This window comes from Acomys russatus, chromosome 2, assembly GCF_903995435.1.
Source record: "Acomys russatus chromosome 2, mAcoRus1.1, whole genome shotgun sequence".
Lineage (NCBI taxonomy): Eukaryota > Metazoa > Chordata > Mammalia > Rodentia > Muridae > Acomys > Acomys russatus.
Window position 1 is genome coordinate 47,290,840 of NC_067138.1, and position 23,137 is coordinate 47,313,976.

General features: G+C 39.7%; 1 protein-coding gene across 5 annotated transcripts in view; it reads right to left on the minus strand.

The window, feature by feature from the left end:
* Positions 1–897: 897 nt before the first annotated feature.
* Positions 898–23,137, minus strand: part of Klhl32 (kelch like family member 32) — a 230,474-nt gene continuing 208,234 nt past the window's right edge. For 4 of the 5 annotated variants that reach the window (XM_051160928.1, XM_051160908.1, XM_051160936.1 and 1 more), the window contains 4 exons: positions 16,135–16,193; positions 12,997–13,189; positions 10,616–10,710; positions 898–1,183 (listed from right to left, as the gene is read on the minus strand). In XM_051160928.1, the coding sequence (XP_051016885.1) occupies positions 1,022–1,183; positions 10,616–10,710; positions 12,997–13,189; positions 16,135–16,193 (509 nt within the window). In that variant the 3' untranslated portion in view covers positions 898–1,021. Of the gene's footprint in view, positions 1,184–2,691; positions 2,960–10,615; positions 10,711–12,996; positions 13,190–16,134; positions 16,194–23,137 lie in introns of those variants that run through there. The other variant, XM_051160918.1, reaches the window with a different exon arrangement.

Here is a 23,137-nt window from a genome sequence, read left to right on the forward strand (position 1 = left end):
CGAGCCATTTAAGGAAATTCTTTGAGGCAAGAATCTGTAGAAGTTGAGCCGGGCAAGGTGGCACATGCCTGTAATCCCAGTACTCAGGGGATCTCTGTGAGTTCAAGGCCAGCCTGGTCTACAAAGGGAGTCCAGGACAGCCAAGGCTACACAGTACACAGAGAAACCTTGTCTTGGAAAACCAGAGGAGGAGGAGGAGGCGGAGGAGGAGGAGGAGGAGGAGGAGGAGGAGGAGGAGGAGGAGGAGGAGGAAAGAATGTACAAGTTTAGGGATCTTTGGTGTTCCTACTTAGGAAAGGTACATTGTCTTTCTCATGCTCTCAGACTCATCCCACAGGACCTTTTCAATATTCCATCTTGAAATTTATATACTTGAACGTAATGTGGGTTCAGTAATAGGGCCCTAAAGACAGAAAAATGTAGAATTTGAGTAACATTTTTCTTAGGCAAAGTTCTTAACATTTGCATAATCTTCACAACATTTTTTAAGTTAATGCGGAAATTAGTAATTATCGTCTTTCAAGGGTGAGAAACCTAAGCCCTATAAACTTGTGATACAAGGTCAGAGTAACCAAGGTTGGAAATTTTTCCAAGTCTGTTACTCCTATCACCTTGAATAAAATATGGCACTTAAAGCATATGATGTCATCCTGCTGCACCTCTTCTGAGCAGAGCTGCAGAATGTTAAGTTTGAAAAATGACACGCTGATGTTTAAGTAGTAAAGGCATAAGTATGGAAGAATATGAGAAAACTAATGCCATGTGTAAAAAGTGCCTTAGTAACACTGTCATATGATCCCAGACATCACTGATTAGAACAGGGTTACAAGGAGTGTTTTAAAGATCCATGAAACAATACCGTGTTTTAGAAAATTACTCTTTTTTTTTTTTTTTTTTTTTTGCTAGTATTTATCACAATACAGGACAGGGAAGCATTGAGCACTGAAGATGTTCATGCCCTGTATCCAGATATCAAGCTCTCATTCAGTGTCCTCGTGATGCTGTCTAGGGTGCTGGCCTTTCAGATCGTGCCGATCCTGTGATGAGGCACTTGAAGAGTCTGAAGGTTAGGGCATGTGAAATAGGGAGCTGGAAGGAAACATGCGGCTATTCCATTTGAAGCAAAGGGAAGTGTAGGCCCATAGAACACCTCTTCTTTGCCTTCTCTGCTTACATCCAGTACCTACATCAAAAGAGGGGAGAGGGATTGCTCAAAACACATATTCATGAAAGAGGCACCTTAGGCATCATTATTTTTCTTACTGGATGTATTAGTTACTTTTCTGTTGCTGGCTAAAAGATGACCAAAGCAATTATGACCAGTACATTCCATAGGCTTGCCTGCATACCAGTCTTAAGGAGATATTTTTTCAAAGATGGTTCTTCTTGTAAGATAACTTCAGCTTGTGTCAAGTTGACAGGAAAAAACAAAAACAAAACAAACAAAGCAGTACAACTGACCCCTTTTCAACTTGACATACAAACGTACTACTATTCAATGATAATACTTCCTTTTTTGTTCATCTGTAAGATCTCATATTAATGTGTGTGAAGAATAATCTTGAATTTGAATTCTATACCAAAATTGAACTTATTTTGCATCAATATACAAAATTCTATACCAATGAATTAAAAATAACCTTGTTTGTGAGTAACAGTTAAGGACTTAGGTTGAGGAATAGGTTCAATAATGTGCTTTTTGTCCTGTTACCCCTATATATTTCTATATTCCCCCCTTCTTTCTTGTCAACCCCTATCTCCATACCTAAGAAAAATAAAGGAAAAGAGAGACATCCCTGAGTCCAACCTCGTTTTCTCTAAGATCAATAATAACTTATAACCAACTCCCAATGAAAATAAATAGCCATCTCCCAAGAAGATAACCAAAACCCTACCCAATTCCCTTAAGGGAAATGGGGTATCATTCTTTTTTTAAGGCTGCTTCCGGCTGATTTGGTCAAGATTATTCTTCATATACATTAAATATATTTCTACTCTAATTGGAGGTGGTGTACTCTTACAACTCAATTATAACACAAGGTTTACTTCCAATACTTTGAAGGTACTATTGCAGGCTGTTTAGGATAATTAAGTAATACAAGTTAATTGTTAACTGATCAACTCATGGTCATGTCAATTACTAGTCTGTTTTTATCACAAGAATATACATCCTAGGTTTAACAGATAGATAGGATTCTATATATAGATAAGGTAGAATAGTTAGATAAGGTCTTCAGAAACCTCAGAGATCTATAGAATATGACATTTAAAGATTTTTTTTCTAATCTTCTGACAATAAGGTTAACTCCTGGCAACACCCAGACTACCTCAGTGAAGATGATGAGCATCAAAGAACCGTCTTATGGAGATGGCTTCAAATGTGATAAACAAGCCACTGGGTAAAATGTCCTCATTTCTACCACAGACAGAATTTTGCCTAAAAATGGACAACCCAGGCAGATTCAATGGCCAAACTCTGCTAAGACAGGGTAAGCGAGTCCTCAATAGTTCCTGCTTCACAAATATGTCTGCCAGATATAGTGGGCCAGAAGGCTGTAGGTGATGCTCCAACATTATTAGAGCGTTTTGATGACTGTCTAGGCAGCGAACTTTCTGTCATTTTTCTCAATTAGGAAGCTGCTAACTAGCACTATCTGTTTATTCAGATAATTAATTTTATTCCTTCTCTAGTCTCTGATAGCGTTGCAGACCAGATAGTTTAGTTTTACAATTAAACTTAGTTGTTTAGAGGTTAAGATTTTTTAGGCCTAGATAGAAGTTTTTAGGTTGATAGACATGAGATATGATAGTTATTGATTTACATTCAGAATTTTAGACTCACCAAGATAGGAAAGATGTTTTCTCCAAGATTGCCAAATACAAATAGTCAAATACACTATGGATGTAACATTTATATAATTTCTAATTGTGTTGTGGTTCTTCTTGTTCTATGTAGTTTCTTGTATATATGTGTAATAATACAAATATATATGTAAAAGTAAAAAAAAATTGAAATTAAATAAAATCCTTTAAAATTATTCCATATTAATATTATCCCATATTAATATAATATCTCAATTTAAAACACATTCCAAAGTTTTAAGAATCCCAGAGTCCTAGCCCAGGGGTGGCACTGCCCAGAATGGACTAGTGTCTCCCACATCAACCACTAAGTAGGACAGCACCCAACAGACTTAACCTACAGGCCATGCTTCTGGAGGTATTTTCTCAATGGAAGTTCCCTCTTCTCAGGTAATCTAGCTTGTGTCAAGATGACGAAACAAAACACCTTATAGCTTTTCTGTCTCAACCTCTTGGGTTCCTGCCCCTCTCTGTGGAACATCAACTTATCTCTGTCTGTTAGACAATTAATAATATGAAAAGATGGAACTTCCCAATAACGTACCATAATTACCCTTTTTCAGTGTCCTTGTAGTTTTCAACTGCTTGTCCTAAGAGATTCCCTCACATACTCCTTCTCCTTGAATGCTTAGATATCTTCTGCCATTAATACAGTCATAGCTGGCATGCACTCCTTAGTTATCTTTCCTCAGAACAGTGGTTCTCAACTTGTGGGTTGTGACTGTCTTGGGATCGTATATCAGATATTCTACATAATTACATACTTACATTACAATGCATAGCAATAGCAAAATTACAGTTATGAAGTAGCAACAAAATCACTTTATGGTAGGGGGTCACCACAACATGAGGAACTATATTAAAGGGTTGCAGCATTAGGGAGGTTGAGAGCCACCACTATAGATGTGTAGCCGTTTCCTCCAGGGTCAAAACCTTGCATCTTGGAAAGAATCTTAAGACAGGATGTAAAAGGACAGGTTGTATACATGGAGGTGAAACAACAGGATGTTGTAGCAAAATATGAAACACTCCATCCTACAGGGCAACTCTTTAAAACATGAATTAAACAACTTCAAATAGCTTCAGGAAGTTCCTGAAACTTACATGATTCTCTAGTCCTCTCTTTCCCCTAGAAGTATAGAACAGTAAAGACTACTGAGAGTCACTCTTCAAGGTGATGCTCAGAAAAGCTGAGTTGCTTAGAAGAAACTCAGACCCAGTAGCCTGCAAGCCAGAGACTCACCAAGCAACCTGGAAGAAGCAGAGAGCAGCCAGACTCTGGACAAAGAAAAATCAGACAAACTGACTGCAGGAGCTGCAGGCCAACTGAGGCATGATGAAAGGACATTATCCAGCCTCCTGTTGAGGTACCTGAAGGCTATGCAGTATGCTCCAGTGTTCCAGCTTTCGTGAGCTGTCACCTATGCTGCTGGGGTGGGCTTTGGTGACACAGCTGTCTTTCAGTCATTTCTGCTCCTGTAAGTAACCCCTCACCTATATTCCTGTAAGTAATCCCCCCAAAAGTCATTGGTCTACATGTTTAACTTTGGTGCTATCCATTCTTTGGACTGTCTTTACTTCCCTCTCTAGAGTAAGTAGAGGCTTGTTCACATCTCTGCAGAAATGCTACCCAACAACAATTACAATCCTCTTAAACCAAATGGACTCATTTGCAAGTGTTCTAAAACTGCAGAGTTCTGGACCTCTTTATTTCCAAGAAAAGAAGAACCTGTCTTCCTCCACAAGAGTGCTACTTCAATATAAACCAGTCTAAAAGCTGAGATGCAGCCAAAACCCCTCCAAGCCTGAGCATCTGAACTCTACTTATATTCCAACTCCAGAGGCCAGTACCCAGTCCAGGATGCCTAGTGCCAGGCTAGCTTATTTCTCTTCCTGATAGTCTTTGGGCCCTCCCTTCTTAGTTTTCTAGCCTATTTTGAATACAAGAAACTGGACTCCTTTATCAAGCACACCACCAAGATACATGCCAACCAACATCATGCTCCAAAGTTTTTGATGCCTAAGACTGCTCCAAGAGCCTCTGCTCAGTGAGGCCCTTGTCTAGTAACAAGTTACAAAAGCAACAACTATACCTGTTTTTGCTTACCTAATAGAAACAAGTCAGAAATGGTAACTAGAGCCATGCTGTTTTGTAAAGCTCTGCCATTTGGATTGAACAATGACAATTCATGCAGTAGAATAATTTGTTTAGAGTCTTACAGTCACCTGTTGCTCCTGCCCTCAAAATAGCTGGCTACCAGAGATGCATCAGTCATCAAATGTCCTTTAAGCTTCCTCCGTAACAGTGGCCAAGGACAGTCCTCTTTTTCCCCTTTGTGCCCTGCAACTAGCCTAACTGGAAGTGAATCACGGACTTTGGTTCTTGTTCTATAGCCCCCTCTGCATGCATTGTCCTGAATAACACCTGTGCTGTTCTTAAGTCTCTTGGTCCCTTTATGGTTCCTTCTTGCCAACTTTACAGATCATTTAAAATGTATTAAAACCATACAACGTAAAGTACTGCCTTCAATTTTCAGAAAATAAAATAGAAAAGTGTCGTTCTTGAGGTAACCTGGCTGTAAATGGTAGGTGGGAAGTATTTTATTTGAAGGATGTAGCCCAGAAGAACGAATACTCATTGCCTTCCCCAAATGAATACATTTTTAGAAGTAAAAATAACAGTGAGGTAATCATCCCAAGAGCTTTTGTTTCGTTCCCTGGCCCAACAGCGACTGCATATGTTAAACAGATGTAATGTATTTAATCTGGGAAGGAAAAAGAAAGCTTTTGGCAGATTTTCTCCAAAACACTCCCCTGTAAACTGGCAGAAAGAAGACACGGGGGAAACGGCAGTGCCAGATTGGCAGCATATCCCCCAGCCAAAGGAAGTAATGGCAAAGGAGAATAACAATAATCTGGAAACACAGACAAATAACCTGCGCACTCACACAGCTGCCCATATGACTAGTCACCCCAGGCACACCACATTAGAGTCAGGCTCATTGCCAGAAACCCGCCTTCATTTTCTTTTCTGGATCTATGACCTATGAGTGTATTACTAGTGGTTCTAAACCTCACTGTTTAGACAAATGTGAATGCAAAGCTTCCCAGCTTTCCTCAGCCTGCGATGTCTTACAATGAATTGGTGGCAGTTGAAATGACTTCTCATGTATGTCACCCCAGGTGGCTGGCTGATCCCACAAATGTCTGTCAAACGAACCTGGATTAGAGGCCAGAAGAAGCAGTCTGCTATGACAAGTGTATTGGTTTGTATTTTTAAGGGGAGAAAATTAGTTTTGGATACTAATGAGAGAAGGTTTCAACTATTTATGATTTTCATTACTCAGCCCTGATACTAAATGAATCTTGCATCATGAATTATAGAGATTTGTGACAAAAATTTAGACTTTGATAATTTTAGTGTGCATGTGATGCTCACCACCACTCTGTTCTATAATTAGGAACGTCTACTGTCTAACCAACATTTTCCCATGGCCACCACTCCTGTCTTCCATTGTCTTGCTTCTCTATTGAATATTTTCCAGCAGGTACTGATAGTGCTAGAGAAGTGGACTGGTTTTAAATACATAGCTGGTCTCTCTATCCATTGATATGTTACTGTCAATATATGAAAATAAATAGAGCTGTAGTGAGCAACAAAGTAGAAATATTTGAGCCTTAGTTAGGATGAAAAGATATCCAACAATTAGTTGCTAATAGCTGGACTGCAAGAAAGTGATAGAGAAAAAAATCTCACTGTGACTAGAGATGGATCAGAGGTTTAGAGTGCACACTGCTCTTGCAGAAGACCAGAGTTCAGTTCCCAACACCAATGTTGGGGAACTCATAACTACCTGTAACTCCAGCTCCAGGTTGATCCAACGCCTCCAGCTTCTGTGAACTCAAATGCTCAGAGGCATACATACACATACACACAAACACATAATTTAAGAATAAGTCTTTAAGCATGCTATTATCCATGAAGATTTTGTTTATGATATCTTAGTGTTAAGCCATATGCTAATATGGACACATCTATTAATTGTAAGAACTCTTATGTAGGCTCTGTTTCTTAACAATTAAACTTTATTATACAACCCAACTAGCTTACACAAGAGGGAAAAAAGGTTAAAGGGAAAAAAGTGAACCTTCTGGTATCCGTTCCACGGGACAGGTCCCTAGGTGTCTCTGGTCTGCATGCTGGTCCAGCTTGTTCGCTGATACAAGTGCGCTCAAACCCGGTCTGAACCTGCTGCTGCTCTCTCCTCCCCGCCTGCCTGTGTCACCTGCGAAGGGTGGTGAAGGGCGGTCTCTTTCTCCCATTGAGGGTCGATTAGAAAAACTATAGTCCAGGTGGAGTCCCCAGGTCTGCTTCCTGAATTCCAGGCCCAGGATGGCTCCACCCAGTCTATCTCAAGGCATCCATGGTGTGTCCAAGGGTAAAGCCCGCCAAGACTGCTTTCACCTGTGACAAAGCTTACAGTCCTTCCCACAGTCTTATGCGTGCTTATTGGGCTAGAGAGATGGCTCAGGGGATAAAGGGCTTGCCCTGCAAGCATGAAGACCAAATTTCAGATCTTCAGAATCCATGTAAAATACAAATAGATGTGGTGGCCAGTTGTGACTCCAGCACTTGAGAGGCAGAGACAGGATACACCCAGCATCCCAATAAATAAAGTCAAGTACAAAGGAGGAAGACACCTGCAGGCAACTACAGGTCTCCACATACCACGGTTCATACACACCCAAGTCAAGTACAAAGGAGGAAGACACCTGCAGGCAACTACAGGTCTCCACATACCACGGTTCATACACACCCATACACACATGCCTGTACACATGATAACGTGTGCTTATGCACACCCACACCACACAGACACAAAGAAATGTGAAAAATGAAAGCAGGACCAGAGAAATGGTTTAGTGAAGTGCTTGCTGCCAAGTCAGATGGCCTGTGTTTATTCTGTGGACTCACATAGTATAAAGAGACATCAACTCTACAGGTTGTCATCTGACCTCCACATAGACACTACGGCTGGCAAGTGAATGTGCCCCTAACACACACACACACACACACACACACACACACACACACACACACACACACACACACACACACACACTAAAGAAAGAGAAAACTTTTTCTTAAGCTTTTCTGTGCTTGATAGAACAAATGTAGTCGCCACAGGAATAGATAGAATTTGCAAGATCCTTGAGTCTGCATTATTATGGCTACTGAAACACAGAGTGACCTGTATTTTTTTAAATGTACCAATATATTTTATTATGTGATCTTAAAGGTAAAATTCACTCCATTAACAAAAAGCATTTATTACATTTTTAAAAATCTGTTCTTTTAGTGTTACCTTAATCCAGAGGAAACTCTTGAATGTTGTGTCCTCAGTGATTTAAAATAGGTACACACTCACTTCCTGAGTAAAATTTGTAGCCAGACATTATTAGTAATGAATTAGTGAAGAGCAGGCTGAGAAGATGGCTCTGTGCTTAAGAGTGCTTGCTGGCCTTGGAGAAGACCCAGGTTTGATTCCCAGGGGAGTATGATGCCCTCTTAGGGCTTCTGCAGGCACTGCATGCATGTGCTGCCCAGACATACATGCAAGCCTGATGCCCTCTTCTGGTCTCTGTGAGTGCTGCATGCATGTGGTGCCCAGACATACATGGAGGCAAAACACTTCAAAAATACTGAAAAGTGTGTTAGTCAGCCTCCTACAGAAAAACTGGGTGTAAAACAAACAATATCACTATAAAGTGTTTTTATTTGTTCTGTTTTAAAAATGTTCCATTTTACACATCAGGTTGCCAAAATAGACTTGAAAATATTTTTTGCAGTATATGCACTTTCCGCTCTCCTAATTGACATATTAAAAGAGTTTCTTCTTTTTCTCTTATAGTTTTAATTTATCTCTTACCCATAGAGCTAAGCTAACATCAATGTGAGTAAAAATATACCAATAACTGTGTCTGACTTGCAACTTAATGAAAATGGAAACTTAATTTTGCTGTAAAAATAATGTAGTGAGGTTGTCCAGTCCACTCACAACACAGCGTCTGGCACTGTGGGACACGCCTGCCCAATCCAATGTCTTCCCAATTCTGAGAAGTGGTAAAGAAAACCCAAAGGACTGAAAACTGCGCAAAACACGCGTGGGTGAAGAAAAGCCACTCCTTGGGAGAAAACAGTGCTTGTTGGTTATTATATCCATGTGCTTTTTGTGCTCATATTTTCTACTGTATTATTGTTTCCTAGTCATTACCTTGCTTTCATTTTTATTATCTTCTACTTTGAAATTATTTTAAAATTCATTTTCTAGCTTGTTAAGCTGCAGTGCTGCATTGCGCTTTTATTATTACAAAGTTCTTAGGTTCTTTGTTTCATTGTGACTTTCAACTAAGTTATATGGCAGCATGTTTTATCATTTCCAGGTACAGAGACGTTTGATTCTGCATTTTGTTAAGTTCAAATTTACCTACATTGTATTAGCAATACATAAGACTAAATTTTTTAGATCTTCCCCCTTAACTTTAAGTGAAGCATGACTGGGTTTTATGAACATCCCTATGTACTCAGAAAAATTAATTCTAGCTATTCACTGTAAAACTCATGTCTATTCAGCCAAAGACGGCAATCACATTTTCATATCTACTTGATCTCTCTGAATAACAAAATATGTGAGATCCTCAGGAGAACCTGTGGTGAGACGAACAATAGCATGAAAATAAAGGAGAACTATAACTAACATAACACAGCAAGTAGACATTAGTGATCTGAGAGCAGCCAACATGGAGGGAAAGCGCTTAACAAGCACACGCCTCCTTATGAGATATGACTGAAAATAAAAAGCTGGGATTGCCAAGTGTGGTGGCACACACTTTAATCCCAGCACTCTGGAGGCAGATCTCTAGAGCTGAGGCCACCCTGGTCTACATAATAAGTCTCAGGCAAGCTAGAACTGCATAATAAGACCTACCTAATAATGATGATTAAATAATAATAATAATAATAATAATAATATGCTAGAATCATTTTAGCAACCATTAAAGATATTCAAACAATTTTCAAAAGTTTCCCCACAGAGGTTAGGTTTAAAACCATGAGTCATTCTAAGGATATGTTAGAAAAGTTGGGGCTAAGATATATCAAGATTTTACCAGAGAACAGGTGAAAAAGAAAGCCAGTAGGATACACAGAGCACTAGGAATAAGACCTCAACTACATATAGCAACAAAGTATGTTTCTACTTTGAGACACCAGCTGGCATCCTGTCAATGCAAGCTTGGGCTATTCACTTTTGAAGTACTAGGGCTAGTCTTGGGGCAAAAGCCATCCTATCTGACCACCCAGAAACCACTATTGCTAGGAACCTCTGCCAGGAAGGGAGAATGCCTCTGCAGGCGACAATTATAAAAGTGGACAAACTGTGATATACAAAATTAAAATGATTATTGCCAAAGTTTCCTTTTTTTTTAACTACTAAAAAGGGCAATCTATCCAAAGTTCTCCATTTCTGGCATATTTTATAGATATTTTAAAGTGCCCAGCATACTCTTAAAGGGTCTCAATCATTTAGTAGGCATCATTTCTAGGATATAGGACATGGGCTGAACTAGCTACACAAAGAAAGGGGATTTGAGCCTCTTCCTACACATAAATATCTCCTTCTGCAGCTGAATTACAAAGCATAACCTCGCTGAACCACTTGCACAAACTTCAAAAGGAACTTCAACCACTCACCTGGATACAAGCCAGAGGCTCATTTGTCCAAATTGAATATCCACCAACTAAATATATTCTCCCATTATGGACAGCAACTCCAGATTCATTCTGGCCTAGAGTAAAGAGAATTGAATAAAAAGAAAAAAAGATTCCATTTCTTGCATGTTTTAATTAACCCCTTTGCCACCAAGGGATACAATTTTCCCCTGTGGCATATTTGTATACTCCACAGGAATTTTGCAGCAATTAATCACTGTCTCCAGAACGAAAATGGATTAGCCACCACTTCTCAAAAAGTAAATCCATGTCTAGTTAGGACCAGGCCAAAATGCCAATTAACAACCATCTTACTAAATGCAGCACTCCTATAGCAATAGTAAGCTATGTAGAACCAACAGTTCTTAATCAGTCTGTACACTATTAGTTCATGGTGGTGGGGAAAATGGATATTTTATATATGAAAAACATCCACTGTGCTCCACATAACGTTTGTGCCCACAAATATAGGCAAGTGCTTACCTTAATGAAGTAACAAATACAAACCTGAGGCAATAAAACCGAGCCATGGCCCCTGCATGACTCAAATAAAGACAAATGGCAAACAAAACAGATAAAGTTGCTACCATTCTTCCTTTACACAGTCAACAGCTTTAAGATTGTATTAAAGTTCCCAAGCTGAGACCAGTCTGCACAGTCCCTAGGTACTGACATGCCAAAATGATGAAAGAATTCCCCTCCCATTTCAAAAGAGAAGACAGAATAACTCACTACCACACGTTCTTCCCTGGAGGCAATCGGAGAGTGAAAGCCTCTTTTTATTGATGAGCTGACATGGGATTGACTGGAGTAATAGTTGGAGGCAAAAATCACAGATCCAGGGATCTAGGATCTGAGATACCAGTATGCCAGAGAGTCCCCTGCTTACAATAAGCCTAAAAGTCATTTTGCAAAACGAGGAGCTTGACACAAAGCATCTGGATCCCCAGGTGTGTTCCCAGTGCTGCCTCCCAGCAGCATCTGTAAGTGACTGCCAACTCCATATAGTAAATGTCTTCCACAGCTACTCTAACCCACCATTTATAGCTTGTGATTTTCCTCTGACTTCAAACAGCCCGGCAAGGGATCCTGCCATTGGCAGATGTTAATCACAGGAGCAGATAAGGGAGACAGTTTTCTGCTCCATCTAGAACGTCATGACACGTGCATTATTTATTACTCTATTCCTTTCTGTAATGATTGCTCTGCAGAGGAATACATGAGTAGGGAGGTGTGGCCAGAAGTGCTGTTCTTATGACAAAGCAGCTCTGAGGTTTAATTTCTAGATTACACAAAGAAGCAACATACAGCAGTGAGAAATAATGAAGACTGCCATTGTCCCAAAGTCCCAAGAGATAAAAAAAGGACTGAACAGTAAGAAGTAGGACATACATTACTTCTGTGGCTGGCGGCATGGCTTAGTTGGTAGAGTGCTGGTCTAGCATGTTTGGTTCCTAGAACTATATACAATGGGGCATGAGGAGACACAAATGCAGCCCTAGTAAAAGGCAGGTAGAGGAGGGCCAGACGTTCTCTGAAGCCATTCTGATGAACACAGACCCTGACTTTTCTTTGTTTTATTTTACTTTTAAAGTTTCATTTCATGTGCACTGGTGTTTTGCCTACATGTGCATCTGAGTGAGGGTGTTGGATCCTCTATAACTAGAGTTACAGACAGTTATGAGCTGCTATATCGGTGCTGGAAACTAAACCTGGGTACTCTTAAGCACTGAGCCATCTTTCCAGCCCCAAGAATCTAACTTAAAAAAAAAAAAAAAAAAAACCATAATTATGAACTCTTTTGGTGCCTTTACCCCCTATATGTATCAAAGTTCTCACATAAATGTCAACTGGTGGAAAAAAGAATTGCTATGCTTCTCTTGGTCATATGAGAACCTACACAGAGGCAAAGTAGAAACTAGATTCCTGGCCACCTGAGCAAGCCCTGCCTCTAGCTATAAACTATGCAGGTCTTCCCAGGTAAAGAAAACAATTTGTACTACCCCCATTCACAGAATATTTAGAGATGTATTCCGGATGTCCAACAAGTATGGAGATGTTTTAAGTCTCTATTCCTATTGCTTTGGTTTTGATTTCATAGTTAAATATTTCACAAAAAATACATTTTATTTGTATATGTGTTTTGCCTGTGTGTTTACCTGTGTGCTTACTACATGTGTTTCTTGTACTCATGGATGCCAAAAGTGTCTTGAGATCCCCTGGGACTGAAATTACAGATAGTTGTGAGATGCGACCAAGGTGGTGGGCTTCAAACCTTTAGAAAAGTAACTAATACCCTTAGCTATTTCACCCATCCTCCAGCCCCTATTTTGTTTTTGATTTGCTTAACCAAAGATACTTGCCCGTCAACAAGTTGAAATTACAGCGTGTCCACTGATCAGTGTCAATGTTGTAAGAATCTATGTGGCGCACAAGAATCCGGTCATTGTTGTAATCTAAGTCATTGCCTCCAAGAACATAAAGCTTCCGTTGGACAGCAGCCATAGAGTGGTAGACCCTTCTCTGTAGCATGGGGCTGCGGCTTATCCATTTATTCTGAAAAAAAAAAAAAAAAATTCACGTGCATTGGGTTAAAGAGACCTCACAAATACCAAAGGCAATGAGTGGTGTCTCACTAGCAATCCGAACCCTAGTGTTAACCACATCTTATTTACACATTATTTATATGTTTAAAGGTATGGGTTTTGAACCTGAAAGCAAACAAAAAAATAACTACATAATCCTGGCTTGGGGGCTCACATAACATTTTTGGTAGGTTTGCATTTTATAGGGCGTTTTACATTTTACAATGCAATTATAAAATTTCATGACGCTTGCCTTATGGAAATTAATTAGGCTTAAGCACATGGCTGGTACAGTATAGAAGACAGTGTGATAATTAAAACAGCCTAGATGGAGACTATTAAGGTATCATTCATGTGTGATCTTAAGCAATTTACTGAACTCTTGTGCTTATCTCCTCATCTATACAATTGGAATAATAAAACCTGCATGACAGCCAGTTATGATTTAGAAAATGCCTCATATTAATATATGTCCAGTACATACTCTCTGTTTTAAAAATATAGAGATTGAGGCCATGGTGCATGTCTTTAACTCCAGCATTTGGGAGGCAGAAGCAGGCAGATCTCTGAGTTCAAAGCCAGTCTGATCTATGTACTGAATTTCAGGTTAGATAAGGCTACATGGTGAGACCCTGCCCAGCAAAAGAGAAAACATACATGCATTGAGTAATGCAGGTCCCAGATAAGTTAGGGTGAAGGTAGCTTTCCCATTCTTTCCAAATTAACCTGAGATTAGAGGACAGGCTAAGATTTGGCTCAGTAACAAACTTACTGTTTCCTTTGTATCTGAATCCACTTATGCTTATTGACAATTATGCCTTTTGCTAAATAGGGTAATTAGGTCTAGACATATTTATATTGGTAGAAGGCCAACTTTTATATGACAATGTCGAAGAATGGAGAAATATTTAATATTTGGCTCTAGATCATCCTCAATAATAGCAAAGTTATGACCAGCCCCTCTTAACACAAGATTTTAATATTATATGAAAATCAACCATGACTTTAAATTTAAATCTCAGTGCCTGACAGACAAGCAAACCAAGTGATCGATCAGGAAATAAAGCTAACCACTTCCTCCCTCATAGATACTCAACATACAGGAAGAACCTCATTTCCTTTTTGCCAAGACAAAATTGGACTTGAACCAGAAAAATCATATGATGTTTTGCATGCACAGAATTTCACCAGTTCACAAAGCTGTAAAGAAAAAAGCAGACTACAAGCACACACATGCTTGTATAAACATTGGCGTATATATTAAAGGCACTTATCACTGTAGGCATATAAAATGTGGCATTTACTCACTATAGGCACACATACTGTGGCATTTATTTACGATTAGAACATATACTGTGTCACTCACACATATATTAGCTCATTTCTAATTTCTCAGGGCAAACTGCAGACAAAACAAGTCTGAATACAGACTCTGCTCAATTAAGTATAGTCTTTAATAAATAGTCAAAGCTAGATTTCAGACATTTTGCTAAGAAATATCTTTAATGCATTATGCTTGAGTGAATTTAAACATTCTGACGATGCTTATCTTGGGTGCTCTCTATGCGATAACCCATTACAGTATTAGGAATCAGTGTTTGCATTAGCAGTCCAGTCCCCTGCCACAAGACTGTAGATGCCATCTGGTTTGCAAAGCCTGCCTACATCCCCTGATTATATCTTTAGCTTCCTTCACTGCAGTGCCTGCCAGGTGAGCCGCCACCCGCTGCAAAGGCAAAGAAGCGGAGAGGCCTGGTGGGGTCATTCCTAATAAGCTAGCGTGTGAATACTAATCAGTGGTGGGGAAGCAGAGGTCACCCCAGCCTGCCTGTTGGCAGGTAGCGATGTGCTCTGTGGCAGATGGCAGGCATTATCGACTCTCCACAAAGGCCGAGAAGAGAAATAAGCACCAGGGCTGAATGATAGAGTTATTGAGATTCTGAGCAAGATGCAAGCAGATGTGATGCTTGCCAGTACCCACCGTAAACAGTATGCCAGCAGAATTCTTAAAAAAGAGCATGTGTGTACAAACATGAAACAGAACTCATTTCAGCAATGTTAATGCTGGCTTCCTTCTTAACCATGTGTGCACCAAACTCAGGCTTCAGCAATTAGTGATCTCTCATGAGACAGCTGACCCATGAACATCCAATCTCGGCAACCTACAGCTTCTAATAATATCAGGAGACACACTTGTAAAAGGAGAAATGCTTTCCTCAGTCAGCAGAAACACTGGGGGCACTGTGCACATACTTGTGGTACCTACCCAGATGCCACCTCCCAAAGTCAACCTGTTGTTTCATGTCTTAATATTGCTAGTTGATGGTTATTAAACCTCCATGTCACACCATTTTGGAATACTGTCACAGTCAAGACTTATTTAGATTTCCAAGCCACAGAAAGGGCAAAATTTCAGCAGACAGCTGCACAGTTTGTAGATACTTGGATAGAAGGGAGGAAAAAAGAATAAAAACATTTCTTCTTTTAGGGGAAAGGGGGAATTAAATTTGCACCAAAAGTGCATAGAAAGGGCCCACAGCATTCTCACATATAATCAGTGTTTGTCATAGCTATAGGACACCCTTGGCTGTATTAAGTCAAGTGACGTTATTTGATTTAAGAACAACAAGGTCATAGTAATGTTCCCTGCTCCAAAGGGCATCCTTTACAGAAGGGCATAGCTACAGTCAAAACCCTCTCTAATGCATGCAAAGCTCTATGGCATTACATACAGCATGAAACTGGAGGAGCTAGAGTTTTGAAATCACAATGAGGAGCCAAAGGCTTTCCCCCAAGATGCTTTCTTTTCCCCATGTAGGTTAAGGTGCATTTGCACGGCACTTCTACTAATAATTCCTGTGGAAATCTTTTGAAATGCATTTTGATTAAGGTGATGACTTCTTGTATAATTCTTACCTGGTTAGGTTCATATACCATCAATCTGTTCTGATACTGGGCTGTGTTAGTTACTCCACCTGTAACAGAGTAGCACATGTTAAGAGCTTTTCATGGATAAGAAACAGGACCTTCCAAAATAAGGACAAGCTACAATTAAAGGACAATTAGCTACTGCCGAGTGTCTGTTTGTATGCTCTCAAAGTGAACCCAAGTCACAATGAAGAAACTTATTGTAGAACCTGATTCCTCTTCCAGAAGCATTTCAGTAGCAATGTGCTTGAGAGCAAGCAATGAGTATACTCACAGTGCAGGAGGCCTCTGATTCTAGCTGCTCTGCATGGCCAGATGAAGGGCAAAGGAGTCGGTGAACAGAGTACACACAGATTAAATTTCTCTCTATATAATTTAAACTAGGGACATAGTTGTATAGCCAGAACCCATCCTCAGCTAAGTTGGCAATGTCAGAGCTCTAAGCTCTGTGCACTAGCAAGGTGATAGCTTGCTATTTCTTTGAAAGAACACATACAGCAAAAGTCATTATCTATCAAAACACAGGGCAGTAGTATGCGGAGAATAACAATATGAATGTGCCACAATGGAAAGTAAAAATAGAAAAATCATATATAAAACCACATTTCACTTACCTCAATTTGATAAAAGCATTATCTTAAAATGAAGTCCATATAAAATTTATCGAGGATCTTTTTCATACAAAATTCTCAAAATCCAAGGTATATTTGATGCAGCACAGATAAGCCACATTCCAAGCTTTTAATATGACAAGTGGAGCCCCTGGTTAATGGCCACCAAAAGGAATTGCACACTCCAAACTCCTCCTCTGCAATTACTTCAGTCAACTTTTTTTTAAAAAAATCCTTTTTTACAGGGCTTATATGTAAGAGACTTCAAGCTTTCTACTTAATTAGGAACCAAAAAGGTCTTTAAACTGTTTTCCCTATTTGCCCCCACATAGGTTGAAGAGAGTTGAACATCGGGAATTTTTTGAATGTAGGCATGATAGCACAAGTAGACAACCTCACACATGGCCTCAAGTGAAGTGCCAGAGTAAAAACACAGGAACACTGAACATTTTGTATGAAATTATCTTTTGATTCTGTGTTCAACATTAAATTAATTTCATGTTTAGAAGTGGTTGTCATCCCTAAGACATCTGATCATAATATACAACTATGCAGAAATCTGGAAATCGGGAAATGTTCAAACCCTTCTGGTCCCAAGCACTTGAGATGAGGGATACTCAGTCATACATGCTTCTTTTCATCTTCATGCTGTATGATGAGCCCTATAAAATCAAGGCTTTCTCAAGTCTAGTTTAACTTTTACTCTTAAGTGGGAAAACTCTAAAGAACAGCACATCGATCAAAAAGCGAGATATTTTAAAGCGATGCAACAATGGGAAAAGTGAGGGCTTAAAATCTGTCTTTATCAATACCACCATAAGTAGTTCCAGATAGTATAAAAGGACATTCTTAACAAGTATCAGAAAGGCATGAGTCTTAAATATGGATTAAAAACTGGATCAGGTGCAATAGCTGTGCCTATAGAGCTCCCCCCCGCCCAGCTAGTTTTGAAGATATGGACAGCTAAAGGCTGTCCATGAAACTTCAGTATCCTGTTAGCGAAGGCTGCCTTCTGATGACAGGACCCTGACCTTGCTTTTTCAACTTTACTTACTTTAGATTAGGTACAACTGTAGTGACTTTCTCTGTCTCTTTGAAATGTCAATTATTTTAAGACACTTTCCACTTTTAAGAAATTATAATATCTTTAAGGACCCAGATCTCTTTGAAATACAATCATCAAGGAAAAGGATGCCTTTCCCCTCAGTTTTTAGGAGAGGGAAAAAAGGTCTTAAGTTCGATGTGCAACAAACTAGCAAATTCACATGGCCTAATTCCAGAAAAAAGGGTGGCAAACTGAGGAACAACTGAATATGCTTTGATGCATCCACTCAGTAGCCTTCCTCTGAACTACATTTGCTCACTCTGGTGCTGAAGAAAGCCTTGTGTTTCCATAGAGCTGATTCCAAACACTATTCTCATCACTGTCTTTCCTGACTGTCTTGTCTTATGTCACTCAACAAATTTCCTTTTGCTCTGAGAGTCCAAATGCTCTGAGTGGATCTTTACCATCGACTCTATCACCAAAAGTCAAGTGAATCAGAATCCAGAAGATTAATATGGAGCTCTAAGCTGAATTTGAACAATCAATTTATACCAATACTACTAGATACATAAAGAGATGGACACTTGTCCAGGCTAATCATTTTCCTAAACCCTGGCAAAAAGACTGGATCCCCCATGTAAGTGATGGTGGCTAGTATTAACTAGAGGGTAATTTTCTTTAAAAGGAATTCTGTAGCTTTCAATCACCTTTTAAAGTACATATTAATTATACAAAGTGAGACACAAATTTTACAACCAACAGAACTTAATCTACAGAGAAGAGAAAGGAAGAGATTCCTGTTCCTAAAGGAAGCTTTCTCTGGATTTAGTGAATGCCTCATTTCTAAAATGGAGTCAGAGGAAAAGAAACCACATTTAAGTTGAAATGCCAACATAGAGTCAAGTTGCACATCAAAATAAATATAGAACTGAATTTCCTTTTACCCCTGATGTCTGCTTCCTGTCTGATTGAAAACAGAATGCTGAAGAAGTCTCTCTTAGCATAACCATGTAAGAATAAATGAATCTGTTGAGACCACTCATGTGTTCGAGGTTAGAATGAGTGACAGTACTTGTGTTTGCGGGCCACAATTACTAGCTGAATGTCCAGGTCACCTCTGGTCATTCCTCTAACTGAAAGCAAACAGGAGGCCAATCACCCAGCTCTTACTGTGAAACTCAGAAAGGATCTCTACTTGTTTCAGAGACACAGAGCAGAAGTAAGATGTACTGCAGTAAACTACTCACCTTATGACAACACTTAACACGTTTATAGCACTATGCATATCAGTCTGCCCATCACAGACTAGATGTACAATCAGCGAATTACAGTGTGGCTACCACACCCCCTCTGTTACATGGGGTATACAACTTAAAACCATGCTTTTTAGAATGACTGTTCAGAATTGTTATTTATTCACTTCGGCAGATGCATCCATAATATGATTTTTATTAATCTGCACTCAATAATTAGATTCCTTAGCATTACACACAAATTTTCACTCATATGATCCTGTTCAGAAATGAGATATTGGATCACTAGTTGGGAATAAAATGCAAGTCCCAGTTAGTTATCTGCATGATTACCTCTAGAACGTGAAGACACAGGAGGCGCCTGGCAAACCTAGCGCTGTAACTTTTGCCAAGTCGGGATTGCAGAGGGAGACTGGGGACTTGCCTCTATTGCTTTTCCTTTTCAAGTAATTTACAAATGAGCATATAAACAACTCCATTTCTCCACAGTACAAAAAAAAAAAAACATTTTACAAAAAGCATCCAAGTTTTCAGCCCACATTTATTCCAAAGCGCTTCATCATAACATTCCCTTCACATTCCACTCTTCACTTTAGATTAATCTGCTGAAATGAGATGCTAAGGATTTGCATACAGATTTGACTATACAAAAATAGATATGAAATTAATAACAGTCTCTATATGTTTTAATTTCTCCTAGTCTGAAGTACCCTTGCCGGCAGCAGTATTCCTGGCTCTGAAAGTCATCAAGCTGATTTGTCTGCTCTGGGTTAGAATGCCACATGCTGCTGTACTGTCCCCCGCAATCAAAGCACTTGCAAAGATAGATTCCACTCCTTCTATCGAGTATATTTTATAGATTGGCAGTTTGATCTCCCTCCCCCTGCCCAGGAGGGATAATCTGCATCTTAACAGCTTTCTATAGATACAGCTGTCATTAAATATGCCATCTCATATCAGCATCCATTTTTTTCAAACCAAGTTTTCTCTAACTTTGAAGTGTCACAGTCAAAGTTAAGACTTCTCAGCCAAAATTGAAAATGAGCAACCTTGTCTTACACTTTTGAACTGCACCTTAAAGATATACTGCGGGTTCCCCAAAGTCAAATAAGTCTTTAAAAACTGCCAGGAGGAATGAAAAGTTACTACCATGCTACCCCGAGTGAGGAATGCATTTTATCATCAAGACAAGAGGAAAGCATTTTTCTTAAGCTTCCTTATACAGCTCGCCACAAAACTGTGTCAAATGGATGAATGCATACCAGAGAGGATGACAAGTGACTGCCAAGCAGCCTTTGTCTCTGCTACCAAGAAATGCTAAACACTCACACAGTATGTAGGGCAACAATGGCTCTGCACTGACAGCTTTTACAAAGCAGTAGGTTAGAAAAGCTATGCTTGTGCTTTGGTCGGAGTAGGTCTGAGCCTGATGCTATCTGTCTGTCTGTCTTTCTGTCTGTCTGTCTGTCTGTCTCTCTCTCTCTCTCTTTCTCTCTCAATTACATTTGCTTGTTGGTTGATTGGGGGAGAAAGACATGCATGTGTGCCAAGGTGTGCATGTGGAGGTCAAAGGACAATTTGCTGTAGGAGGTCCTCTCCTTCCATCACGTAAGAGCCCAGTGGCCAGACTTCAGCCTTTAGGCATTGTCAGGTGCCTTTACCAACTAAGTCATCTGACAGGCCCTCTCATTTTTTTTTTTTTTGTGGTGTTTTGTTTTCTCCCCCAAACCATGAAATATCTGTTTGGTGAGTAGACAGTGCTGTGCTTAAGTTCTAGAAGAAGAGGCCTGGGGTTTCTACCATGGCCAGTGCTAGGGCACCACTGAGAGCAAGATGCAAAGCACTGAGGCTCACCATGCTGCAGAGGTGGTGAATTCAGCCTGCAAATTGAGGACTGAGGAGAGCTAGCTTGGGTTTTCTGCCTCTCTCTTGTCTGCCACCCTCACCTCAGTCTAGGGGAAGAACAGCAAGAACAGGAGCATGATTCTATCTCTGGGGAGTCATGTAGCACAGCCAAAGCAAAAGGAAGATGCTGGTTTCCTTCAGAGGCGTAGATGACTAGTAGGCAGGACACAAAAGCAGCGCGCAAGTTGACATCAGCGACAACTCTGTCGTCATTGAATCAAAATTTCTTACAACTCTCCTGTAACGGGAACTGAATTATTAAATATATTTTGCAGTCTTCATTTGATTTCCTGTAGCATTCATTGCTGCCTTTTGTATGGTTATGTATATGCATGTTTGTGTGGGAAGGTATGCTTGCACACATGAGTGGAAGCCAAAGGACAACCTTGAGCGCCATTCCTCAGGCACTACTCACTTTTTTTTGGAGACAGGTCCTCTCAATAGCTTGAAGCACAGCAAGCAGGCTAGGGGCTGGCGAGCAACACCTCACTGGGAAGACAGGTGCCTGGCTTCGTTTTACTTGGACTCTGCAGATGGAACTCAGGTTTTCCCAGATATTCTACCCAGTGAGCTATCTCCACAGTCCCTATTGTTCTTCTTTTTTTTAATAGGCAGAATAATTAGCCACTGTATTTGGCCTTTTTTCTTCTCTAATTGTTTCAATTTCCTCTTATTTAAACGTATTCCAATTTCATACTCATAGTTCAATTGCCCTGAAAATGGCAACATTAAGCATGAGCTCATATTAATCATTTTTATAGAATTAAACTCACTATCATCCCCTAAGAAAAGTGGTACAAGGGGAAGAGATGCAAGTTCAAAAGTATACTTTTATTTTGAGACAGGGTTTCATTCTCTAGCTCAGGCTAGCCAAGAACATACCCGGTGGCTGAGGTTGGCCTTGAACCCAAGCAGTCCTTCTAGGTCGTCCTCCTTTGTGCAAGTGTTAGGGTTACAGGCAGGAGACACCATACCCAGTTAAAACAGTACATTTTACACGCAATAAAATGCTCCATGTTTTCATGATGCTTATAATGTGTATAAACAATTATAACCTTTATATTTTAATCTTTACACTAAATTAGCATGTTGGGTAACATATTTAACAATGTACTAAATTAAAACTAGTATCCCTATGACTTCTCTGTCACATTATGAATCTCATACAAAATAAATGTGTACTTAATAAACTAAAACCTATAAAAAAGGAGTTTTGAACTTAGAAAATATCTATTTAAAAAAAACTGCTGCCCTTGAAAATGTAAATGATGCTTCTGCCATCTACAGTGAACAAATGTACAGCCTAGGAAGAGGTACAGTGTACCACATGTTGTTCTAACTAAGAGAAATCTGCCACAATGCTATGTCAACTAGGGGAAACTGCCATTTAAATTCTCATTTAAAATGCACTGTAATTCCATTGCTCGATCTGTTGGAGGTCAGAATCCCGCCTCCAAAGCGTCTGCACAGCATCTGGAGCGTCACATTCTCAACTCACAACCTCTATGCAGCACGTTCCAGTGCTTCTGCTGGGTTCTTACGAGGTCTTTAATTGCCCTCTCCCCATCAGTCAGATTCCTCAGTTACTTGCTATGATGTACCTTTAAGCGCCTTACAGTTCTCATGTTCTTAGATACAGCTCAGCTTCCTTCACTAGTTCTGTCTCTCTGTGGTAGAGACACAGGCAACTGTCAAATCACAGGCTGTTCTTGCTGTGATAAAAATCCTGGAGCTTTCAACTTACAAGAATGATTTTAGGCAATTTATATTAAGGCAGTTAGACTACAGTATTACAAGTGTATAGCAACAAATCTCTAATCCATGCTACTCTACTATGTAGTTCTGTATTTGTTGCTAAATTACTTCTCACACTTAACGTTAGAATGGTATTTATGTTGAATGACAGGGTCACAAAAAGAGAGACTATTTGTCTTAATTCTGTCCTCTGAAAAAAAAAAGGGGGGGGCATTTTAGCACCTAAAGATAATCAAATGCTGTTCATTCTCAATGAACAGCAACAACAAATATCAGCATTTCAGGGGGGGGGCATCATTTTTCTGTATCTCATTTACTTTTAGAGATATGTCATGGATCAGTTCTACTTACAGTTTAAGTGTGTGTTTCTCAGACCTTCGGAAAAATGTTAAAACTGCTGGCTGTATGGTACAGAGGGAAAA